The 12,056-nt window shown below is 35.0% G+C and overlaps 1 protein-coding gene across 1 annotated transcript; it reads left to right on the top strand.

Moving 5' to 3' along the window:
• Positions 1 to 999: 999 nt before the first annotated feature.
• osr1 (odd-skipped related transcription factor 1) lies at positions 1,000 to 7,549 on the top strand. Its single transcript, XM_006626343.3, has 3 exons — positions 1,000 to 1,241; positions 5,679 to 6,356; positions 6,685 to 7,549. Exons 2-3 carry the CDS (start codon positions 5,731 to 5,733, stop codon positions 6,818 to 6,820), a joined length of 762 nt encoding a protein of 253 aa, XP_006626406.1. The 5' UTR covers positions 1,000 to 1,241; positions 5,679 to 5,730; the 3' UTR covers positions 6,821 to 7,549.
• Positions 7,550 to 12,056: the final 4,507 nt, after the last annotated feature.

The following is a 12,056-nucleotide window of genomic DNA, read 5'->3' as shown; positions in this document are numbered from 1 at the left end:
TATATTATACCGATTTCACATATCTTGTTTCATACAGAGGATGTACCGAACGTGTTGATTGTGTAAAGCTCCAGAAAAAAAATAGACTACTGTTCTTAGAATTCAGAAAATTTTGTAGCGCTTCAACTGTACAAAAATTACATTTTTATTTGTATAAACATATACATTAGGTTGGGTTCCAGTTATTAAATACCCTGCATGTTAACATGCAGTCAGCATTGTTAACATTAGTACAGAAAAAAATTCTGCTTTATAGAAAAAATGTGTTGCAGACAGTGCACCTGGTTAACTGCTTCACAGATATGGATTAAACTTTCGCGGACACGAATTGCTGAAACGTTTCCCATTAACTTAGATGTCTGCTTCTGTAAAGCAATAGCAAGTTCCATTTTTTAAATTGATCACATTATGATAGGCTAAACTTTTGAATTTATTGCGATTTCACAAATGACTTTTGAGAAATATACATTAATATGCGGAATATGTTGGACTGTTGTATAACGTTTTACAGTATCCGTGACTCTTAATGCTTATAAAACCTAACGAGCAACGAGTCATATGAACTTCCTGAATGTGATATTACCTGAACTGAATCAATTATTGTTCCAAAATACATATATATATATATTTAAATAACCAAATAATAATTACGTTTTAATGTAGGTTTATTTAAATGTTAACTTTTAGACTTAAGATAGTTGTGACTAACATATTCATATTAGCACACGTAATATCTAGCTAGTGTTCTAATTCCATTCCTGAGTATTTGTTCAGCTCAGGCGTTTCTTTCGTGAGCTGCACATGTAAGCTACCACAATGTATCTACTGAGCAACTTGGCTCCTGTGTTCAGGATTTGAAAGCTGATGTTTTAAAGTTGAGATTTCAGAGAAAGACCTTTTTTGGACGGGGGTTGGCCGCTTATTGCGCATGTGCAAGAAGAAGGGTTTGGTTTGCAATAAGGAGGCGGTTTGAGAGGAGACCGCAGGACAGAGTGTGAGAAGAGTCTTACTGAATCATTGCAGGCATTCAACATGCAACTCTAGAACAGCTGAACACTACTGGCGACAGCTCAGCCTCTCGCTCTGTTCAGAAGTCACATCAAAATAGCTCCATGAACTCAAACCATTCCAAAAAACTGAATGCGTCTCTTCGAAGACTTTTGCAGTGTACTGCAAAACTTCTTACAAACTTTTGAGAGAAAGTTGCATCTGTAACCTCGTTGGACCGCCACACTAGACTGGTAAATATTAACTTCTGTATCTCTTCAAATTACCGTAACAGTGTATATGTCGAATAAATGTGGAATTTAATTATTCATTTTGAATCGAAAAATTGTGTATAAGCAGGAAATAGATATTTTTTCACCTTGGGAGAAAACCTTTTTGGGTTGTGGTGGGGTGTATGTATACTGGGGAGTTGCAGAGGAATCGATCTTCTTAGGGACTCGTTCAATTCGTTTTCAATATAGACTTGGAATGACAACGTGCGTATGTTGTCTTGTTCTAAAACTGTAATCGGGCGATGCTGGTGAAACTTGCCTAATGCATCATCTTTCCTCTGTACTATTGCAATGTCCGCATACTCATAGTTGAGTGAAATCTGGGAAACGCGAAAAGACCAACAGGTGGTATCTCTCTGAAACAGACGTTTAAAATAAAGCCTGGCATCGCCGTGATTGAAAAGTGAAATACTGATTTTTGAATTAGGAATAGTTCAATACAAACTTTAACCGCGTCCTTTTCAATTCAGTCGCGATGCTTTTCAGTTGTCTTAAGAGTAACTTGACTACAGAGCTCGTAATTTTCCGTAGTCTGTGAATACAGAATACAGTCTGTGAATACAGACTTGTAAAAGAACTAGAAATATATATCAAAGTCTCGTACAGTGTACATAATTCCACGAGATTAACTATTCTATTGTAGTATGAATTAATTTCCTGAAAATACTAGGAGCACAGTTGAAACCAAAATACCATGTATACAAAGAGAAATTACCTATGATGAATCCACTTCAATGTATTTTCATAAAATTTTCATTTGTAGAAATTCAAGTAATTGATAAAACGTTTTATATATATATATATTATTGTGTTTGTCTTTAATGCCTGCAAATGAGATGGCTGTCAGAAACAACCGGGAGCAGGTTAAAGCAATACCGCAGTTCTCAAAGCTGGCTCAAATTCACTTTCCCAATATTTATTAAAAGCTTCTGGAAATGATCAGTTCGGAAAAAAAACACTTAATTCGTAATATATTTTAAAGTATTATACACTTTAATGTATATAGTTGTGCTGTTCTAATACAATCCAGTTATATAAAATCAAAAATAAAAGTTAAAATATTTAACATTTATATACATTTGTTTTGTAAGACATTATATTAAGCATATTTGAGTATTTTAATTTAAAAAGCGTGTGTAGCGGAAGAAGAGTCATTAGAAACATTTTTATTTTGTCGATGCACTTCAAAACAACCAAATCATCAAACAATATGACTTATGTACTTTAACAACATTTTCATTTATCACCTTCAAGCTAAGTTCGTTTCCTTCATTTATGTGTTAGATATGTGGGTTTGAACAGATCTTTCAGCATCCAACTAAGTTTAATTAAAACTTGTTTTGCAATGAATTGCATTACCTGTATGCTGAATTAATAGGGTTTTTAATCACTCGCAACTTTTACACGTAGAAACCTACGCTGCATACAGAAACAGCTGGCTCTATCTCCGCTAGTTGGCTATACTGGGTTGTGGTGTAAAAAGATTAAATTTATTTATACCGTACATTTGTTTTAACAGAATAACAGAATGATTTTGCTTCACAGAGATAACTAATGTCTTCATATCCAATAATAATATTGCACGAATGTATTGCCTTAAGATTATACTTATACAGTATATGTTTGACGTATTAATCATCATTTATTCCATATGTTATGTAGTGTAAGTCTGAGACTCATTGTCAAAAACACTGTAAAAAATAAAATAATGGCAGAGACAGTCTTTTAAACGTTTTTTAAACTCCATTACAGGGGGTCGTTTATCTTGGCATGAGGAGGTTTTGTTTCATTCATGTGACTACACAAGTGGTCTGTTCTCAATTACTCAGTAACCAAGATTTTTGCTGTCTTGTTTTATTGCGATCAAACACTGACGCCCTCCTGCATCCGACGTGAGTGCATTGATAACAATGTACGTGCAATGTGCGGGATATTTGAAACTCTTGCCAAATGTGCTCTGTATTGCCGTTTGTATAGAACGCTTTCCTGTAAAAGGAACATCAGGTTTAGATCACTGGCCATTCTCGCGTCTCTTATTCTCGTTTTACTCGATTCCTGCAACGATTATTTTGGAATAGAAAGGGATTTGTATACATGTGTAATGTTTTGATAAAAGATTAAATTTGAAGAAAAGTTGACGTAGGATTTCTGGATCATGCAACATCCATTTCTATTTCTGAATTATTTTCTGGGGCGAAAACTATTGCCTTTCTCCTTTCATTATTTTACATTTGATGAAATATCTTTTCTGCTCTACATAAATAAAAATATAGAAATTTATTATGATTAATAATAATAATAATAATAATAATAATAGAAACAAACCTTAAACCCTAGCAACGCGCAAAGTGCTTCAGATCAAGAGCGGATAAAACTGGAGGAATATAACGTGATCCATGAACTCTTTCATCACCTATACTCCTGACAAATCTGTGGGATGGGAATCAGCCCTGAGTGTTATCCTTTTTGGCATTTGGAGAACAAAACGGGGGTTCTGGTGTGACTTTTCTTACCAGCACCATTGCAAATTCTCACCAATTAGCAAACAAAATCGTAGCAAAATGTCATTTCATTTAGTTCGGGTCACCAGCGAAGGAATTCCATAAGATGTCAAAATTCGAGATTTGCCATTTCCTCTCAAATTTCACTTAATTTATAAATGAAGATAATCTGTGCGCCCCCGAATTCAACATACCAGGATTCAATCTTTTGTGTTGTAAACGACTTATTTTACATTAACAGCATACATATTTTTTTAAAGTAGATATTATGAATCGATTGAATTAGAGGAAGAGAAAAAGAAGCGTTTTTCGTTTACGTTTAAATCCGTGGAAATCTTAGAATAAGAATACGATAAAGTATTTTAGTTATTTTCGCCGTCAGTAATTATTATTTTAGACGGAAGACTGTTGTTTGGCGAACACACTGTAACATGTTGTGGTGTGTTTTGTACCAACTCGTGGCATTACTACGTACTAAATAGTATGTCAGACATCAAAAGATTAAAGATACGAGACGGTCTCGGGTAGCCGCTGATCTCCTTAATGTCTAAGTAAAAAGTCAATTACTTCTGCGTCATGATCAGAAAACTGAAATCCCTGGGGGATCTAAAGCCTGAACAATTTTAATTAGTATTATTGCTCTTTTTATTTATTACGAACATTTTGTTTTACTATACAATATGTTTTTCGTTGTGTATTTTATTAAATGGTGGCCAGTGTAAATAAAGGCCTTCATTAAATCAGACACGCTGTTTAAGTACAGTAAACGAAAAATGCAGTTATTTATATTTACCAGTGTAACATAAATCTCTTCAGTATATTTGAATTCCTGCCAAACTGTTTGGATCTTGAATCATATAAAATTACAACAGCGAATGAGTTTGAAAAAAAAATAGAAAAAATGGCCAACCTTTTAATACTACACGGATCTTTTTAAAATAAACACAGTAACCCAAGTATTCCAAACTTTATAATGAAGGCAAATCTCTGTATTGTCCAGAACGACGTTAGAAGTGTCTAAGCACACGAGGAAGATTTAAGAAATAGTATACACTAATTAACGCCACAGTAAGAAAGAGATCATATCAATGTCCTGTGCGTTTTTTTAGTATCCAGTCTTGCCACATTAGTTTTACAGAATTGCATAGCAATTATGACTATGTAAAACTTTTTTTCTTCAGATACAAGGATGTTCTCAGTTTCAGTCATGTCATTCCAAATAATGCAATGCTAAAAACATTCTTCATCAAAACATGTACAGGATGTCACTCAGAGCTGTGCAAGAAACAAAGAAACATTTTGTGCATTGTATTTCTTTTGATCAAACCTGGTGAGGCAGTCCAGAAAGGTATGTTACTTTGTGAATAGCTTCATTCTGAGTACCTGTTCAAAACTCCCTGAAGCTGAATTACTGGGAATGGGGAAACGCCTACACTGTGAATTCTGCTCCTTCTACCCAACACATCCAGCACAGGCTTACTCTGTGTAAAAAAAAAACGTCTGCGTTAAATGTGAAAAGTGCTTGTGTAGCCTAAGAATAAAACTTACTGGGGCAACTTTTAAAAAGAAAATTTTAATAAACCGTCATGCCTGTAATAGCGTAGTGTAAGAGTATTAACTGTGTGCCGAGTGAAGATATTAACAGTGACTCATAAATTAATTACCTGTTAATAAATGTCTAACTATGGCAAATAGCTGACTGCGGAGTATTACATGATGTTAGAAAAACATCAATATTGTGAATATATTTTGGGTGCACTGAATTCCAACCAAAAGTTTTTAGTTGGTCTGCTGAATTAGACTGCAGCTCAGGACTGTGACCTTGATTAGATGAAGAGGTTATTGAAAATGGATGGATGATGTTGTTAATTGTTACTGATTTCTTTTTTTATTTCAGGGGATCATTTTTGCTTGATAAGATTTCACTTTTGCATTCGCTGGTGACCATCATGGGAAGCAAGACTCTTGCAGCTCCTGTTCCTATCCATCCTTCTTTACAACTGGCCAATTACTCTCTTCTGCAAGCTTCCAATGGTTTTCAGATTCCTTCTGACCACATTCCAAATATCTATGGCTTTAGTGCCCTTCATGCTGTCCATCTTCACCAGTGGACCCTGGGATACCCTCCCATGGCCTTGCCTCGCTCTACTTTCTCCAAACTCCCTGGCCTAGTGGATGGCAGGTTCCAGCTCCCCGCAATTCCAATCTTTCCCCACATTGTCCAGCCAAAGCAAGACATCACCAATGCACCAGTCAAGAACAAGCCGAGATTTGATTTTGCTAACCTGGCCGTGGCTGCCACCCAGGAAGACCACTTGAAGGCAGAGGATCTGAGTTCAGCTCCTGCCATTGGTTCTCTTCTAGACGTCACCAAGTTGTCTCCCGAGAGAAAGCCAAGCAGAGGCAGGCTACCATCAAAAACCAAGAAAGAGTTTGTGTGTAAATTCTGTGGGAGGCACTTTACAAAGTCATACAATCTCCTAATTCATGAAAGAACCCATACAGATGAAAGACCGTATACCTGTGACATATGCCATAAAGCTTTCAGGAGGCAAGATCATCTGAGAGATCACAGGTAATTGTCCATTATATATGTATTTCTTTTTCATTCCTGTCTTAAACACAAAGTAAAATAATTTAGGCATATGCCTATATTTTTCTTTCTTTCAGGCCACGTTAAACAATCCACTGAATTGTAGAATTCACTAAATATGTGAATCACATGCTTTTTTATATATTCATCAAATTTAATTCTTGTAATTTCTTCCTGTTGTGTGCAAATTGTCAAGACAGGAGATGTTTTAACCTCAACACATTTTTAAAAACATTCTTCATCAAGACATGCATAACAGACTGAACCACCGAAGTTCTCTGACTTTGTTTTCCCTTTCATTTTCTTTCAGGTATATTCATTCCAAAGAAAAGCCTTTCAAATGTCAAGAATGTGGGAAAGGGTTTTGTCAGTCCAGGACACTGGCTGTCCACAAAACACTGCACATGCAGGTCAAGGAGCTAAAACCTTCCAAGATAAAGTGCTAGAAGGGACATCTGAAGACTTGGGGAAAAGAAGTGATTAGGGTGCACTGGAAAAAATGAGAAAGTTGTGAGGACATCATAAAAATCCAGGGAAAGAGACGGGGGTGCCTTGTTATTTCAGGACATCTTATCTACGACTAACCTGCAAAAGAAAGAAAGGGTATTGCACCAATACCACAGAAGAAAAAACAACAACTGGGAAATCTGCCTTTTCGGGGGAAAAAAAATCTTGTCTTGATGAGACTTCTGTTGAACAGGGTTATAAATCTTGGACTTAAATTACTCCGAGTCTTAATGAAAGGAACACCTCTGACCTAACTACAGGATTTTGTTAAGGCTTCGTATCTTAACTTTTAAGGGCACAAGGACTTCATGAACCATATCAGGTCTGTGTAATGGACTGCAACTGTAAATGACCAAATGAATAAATCTCTGGAATGTGATCTTTCTCATCCATCAGTTTCATGGACAGTGAACTCAAAGTTACACAGAACCCTTGTCCTCCAGTTGAAACTTTGCAAGTGACTTGAAAGAAACACAATATGCCATGCAGTTTTTCATTTTTAACTCATAACGCTAGGGCAGCATACCTGCTTTCTGTTATGTTAAAGGCTACATTCCAATGATATTGTACATAATGTTATATATATGTAAATGTTATTTGGCACTTTACTCTGGTTATTGTTTATTTACATATATCACTGGATTCCTTAAACTTATTTTTAAAATAAATAGTCATTTTCTAAACAAATGTGTTCTGTGGTTCATAGAATAATCCAAAATAACAACTTTACAACCAAAATCTATTTCAGTAAATCATGGTATAACTAACTCAAGGGAATAAATCGAATTATTAACTTTCTTGTGTAAATAGATATACTGTATAGGACTTTTTAGCAAATGCCTCCATTGGAAATAGAATACCCCATTTCCTCTTAAAACCAGATTCCTTCCAATTTGTCTTAAGAGCTTAGTAATTAAACTGTCACAATTTATTTTTTCACTATTACTTACATAAATTTACTTAGCAACTAAAAATGTTTATTATCTAAATGAATCCTATGTCTCTCTTAAAATACAAGATGCAGTGTGAGGGTGTGTTATCTTCAGGAGTGAGATACAAGAGTTAGATCCCAGGCATACTGTAACTTTGTAAAGGACGTGGAGAAAGTACTTGTACCTTTGAGAAGAAAAATATGGTTTTAAGGAATTAAAAAATACTTAATCAGAATTAAAAAAAATAAGAAACATTAAAGCAGAAAAAAAATAAGATGTTAAATGCACTTGGGGGAAAAGGTAACATTCCTCCATTGTTGAATTTAGTAATTACCTTAAATATAAGTAATGTTTAATTTTTCTGTGTTCAGCACTGTAAATCCATTACCAAACGAACACTTTCATAAACGAATCTCTTTGTACTAATTACAGAACCTTTTACTTTCACCAAATGTGTGAGATCAGACATGTTTATTCAAAGATAAAAAGAACAGATAGATGCAGTGGGAGACATTTACACATGACTAGACCTTTCCCCTTTGAAGTGCAGAGTGTCTGAAGAGCTCCAAAGCTGCCACACATTGACATCAGCTAAGAACAGAACGCTGAGAACAAGCAAATGACAACAGTGAAATTTGACTACAAAATTGCACCTCATTTCAAGAAATTTAATCCCTTAATGTCTTTGTGAAACTGTCCCTGGAAAAAAAGCATAAAACATAGGAAGAGTAAAATCTGTTCGTATTCCAGATGGGCATTAACAGAAGTACTCTTTATTGTAGCATGAAATAATAAATCAAGATGACAGAAATCTCATGGCCACAAACATTAGTTGCATGCATATAAAAGTTAAATAGTGCATTTTTACAAAACAATTTCATAATTTTCAAAACACCTTTATAAAAGGTAAATTTTAGTTTTTTTTAAAGATTGTTTTGCTGGGATGAAACACTATTTTAAAAAAGAATGCATGCATTTACAAATCCTACCTATTATTGCTGGTGGGAATAAATAGACACACATTATTTTTGCTTTGGCCCAGAATAAATATAGTAATTCCCGTGCAAACAAACATTATTTTCCCTACGTGATATGTATTCATTGTATAACACTGTTTTGGCATATTTCTTTCTGAATCAATGGAATGCCTCTGGTTGTGACGAAAAGGAAAACTGAATCATGAAACAGCAGAAAATACCAGCTGGCTGTTCCGCTACGCGTTTCATTTTCAAATGTGAAAGGATAAGCTTCACATTAATTAAGGTCTGGTGGCTAAACCTCTCACTGTCTAGAGTGTTGGAAATACATTTTAACAGACTTTAACCACAAATCCCATTGAGCTCCACAACTGATTTCTTTGTAATTTGTAATTCGTCCCAGGGAAACACTACTAGAGTGACTGTGAAAATTCAAAGAAACTTGCTACAAGATCAGTGCTATCACTGAATGAAGAACCACCTGCAGCGAGCATGCTTATGGAACATCTTGAACGCCACAGGGTTTTTTTTCTCTCATAATTTTCTCATCATAATTTGTTGTTATGATGAAGATTTAAAGTGTCTTGGGATTCCTTAATGCCATATACATTATTGTGTTTATGTCAAGTAATCACTCTCTAGGAAAGAAAATAGATGAATGGATTTACAATTTGACTTGCAATAAGAACCAACTATATTAATCTGATTTATTTGACCTCACTAACAGATTTCTGAGAATGGATTTCAAAATAAAAGAAGAATATCAGGTTGAGTCTGGCATCTATTAAAAACTGATTTAATTACATTGAAGAATGGTGACATTAATGGACATTTTCCAAAAAGGCTTCTTCTAAATCAAGAGTTTGCGTTAAGCATACTTTATAATGCATGACCTTGTGGTGACACTGATTAGATGTTACCTCATGGTTAAAAATGAGGCATAGCGAAAAAAAAATTCACATAAACAAAAACATTTTCATGTCATGGAACATAAAAGCAACTTTTAAAGGGTAGGTGATGTGCTTTCTTATGGTAATGTGAGTCAGAGAATGACAGTACATGAGCCGTGGACTGGTCCTGTTAAGCAAATAAAAATAATAATCTCCTTTTATACTCACATTTAAGAAAACATTCTTCAACTGCAGATTCATTTCTTCTTTCAAGGAAAGTTTCTAATACTTGAGATCCGGAGATTAATTAGCTACTTGTGACTAGTTGGGCTAGGACTGGCTAAATGACTTCCTCTCATCTGCAACTTTTCTTAAATTCCAATAAACAAAAAAAAGTGTTATGTTCCAGAAGCATTCTGCAGTGCATTGTTATGTAAATATGAATGGTTAAACATTTAATAAGACCATTTGTGGGAATTGAGTTCAAGCTACCCAGCCATGTTGTTGAAGCTGATATCCTGATTTCTTACAAGAAATGGTTGGATGAGGTCCTTGGATAAATACACTAACAACTAATAAATTACTAACTACCTAACAGATTAGATGGGCCAAAGTTATGCTTTAAAAATATATTTACAATACATTATAAACTCAGGAAGATTGTTAATAGTTAACCATTTTCTAATGAAAATATGCTTTATTTATTTTCACTGTGGTCAGAAATCTCAATACCGTGTCACACATAATGCTCAGTCACACGCTGACCACCTACTGCACATTCTGAAAAGCATAAAGAAAATGTTATTGATTCCAGCACTCATGTGAAGAGATTCTAACACCCCTTATAGAGAACATGAAAGTGTTAAATGCTGACCAGTAAAAAAGAAGAAATACAATGTTTCAGCTGTGTTTTCTTCCAGTGTGTGACACCTCTCTGATTAATAAGCCATCTCTGCATTCACACTTGAAGAAGGCTCAACAGCCAAAATATCTTATTTCCAAAAATACCAGTGAAGCTGACTTTTACTGGTGTTTTTGGACCAAACACACACTGACACAGTTTCCCACTTGAACCTATATAGAGGACATGTTGTAGCTGCATCCAGAGTACAGATGTACATAGATTTTCAGTATCTCTATTATCATGTTTTGTCCATTTTAAACTCTAATGAGAAAATAAATTATTCTTTTACACAGATATTTCTATGAAAGATGACAATGTGTGCATGTTTACTCACAGAAGTCAATGATTTTTTCATCAGGGTGATTATGTTATAGAGATATGTTATTTAATCTTCTTAAATTGCATCATCATAATGAGCACAACTCTACTTATGAATCTTTAAAACAGTTCTGCAGTTCAGCTGGTAGCTGGTATGGGTTGGAGAATGACAGTTTTGAACTGGAAAACCTGAGTTTATGTGTGGTAGGTCATCATGTATTTGAGACAGCTAATGGGTATTTTGTTCTAGAGTCAATGGGGATCAATAGAATTTTTCTATTGTATGTCACTGTTTTGGGACACACTGTGGGAACTACATTACAAGGGAAGTTTATGAGAGGCTGTAAAATTTAAACAGTCAAAAAGGCTGACTTATTTAGATTGTTCTAAGGAGTTCATGCACTTGGGGAAGTCCCTAAACTGTGTTTGGAGCTATTCTGAGAGTTTAAAGATATTTATGGCGACATCACTCAAACGAATTCCAACTCTCCATGTCTAAAAATATAGCAAGTTTAGAGCTTTCCTGGACTGTGTATATCAAGCATTTGGTGAAGGGCCTATGACAGTAGTTCAAATCTCAGGTCCGACTCTATACGTCACACTGGTGCCATCAGTTGGGTCAATTAAACTGACACCCACCCAATCACAAAGCTGCTGTAGAAGATGGAGCACAGAACATCCCATAGTGTAAAACGAGGTTATTAGATTTAATGTCACTCCTTAGGTCACTCAAGAACATTTTATTTCCCTCCAATAGGGACCTAGTCTTTAGGTATAATGAGTGTGTGACTTTTGTTTAAACTGTGCATACAGTATCAAACACTTGTATGTCCCATACATGCTACACTAGCAATTACACTCATTTTTGCTTTATAGAGAGAGTCTCGATATTTCTACAGATCTTTGCTTACTTACATTAATGGCATAACACCTCAATTAAAAAATGTAAGTATACTTTTTTTCATATTGTGATCTCGGCTCTGTGATATGGTACATTCCCGACTTAAAAAAGTAAAAAGAGTAGAAACAGCTCCACTGTACTGACAAGAAGTCATATTGAAAAACATCTCACAATGTCTAGCGTTCTAGCCTTGTATGACCTTCTTACCCTCAGCATGGGTTTGTAAGTGCTTGTATTACATGGAAGTATAACC

This window comes from Lepisosteus oculatus, chromosome 2 (assembly GCF_040954835.1).
Source record: "Lepisosteus oculatus isolate fLepOcu1 chromosome 2, fLepOcu1.hap2, whole genome shotgun sequence".
Taxonomy (NCBI): Eukaryota; Metazoa; Chordata; class Actinopteri; order Semionotiformes; family Lepisosteidae; genus Lepisosteus; species Lepisosteus oculatus.
Note: the sequence above shows the minus strand (reverse complement) of the source record. Positions and strands in the feature narration are given on the sequence as shown.

Coding starts and splice junctions, on each gene's coding strand:
- osr1 (XM_006626343.3), top strand. CDS start 5,731: ATGGGAAGCAAGACTCTTGCAGCTCCTGTTCCTATCCATCCTTCTTTA. Junction 6,357..6,684: donor GATCATCTGAGAGATCACAG/GTAATTGTCCAT, acceptor ATTTTCTTTCAG/GTATATTCATTCCAAAGAAA.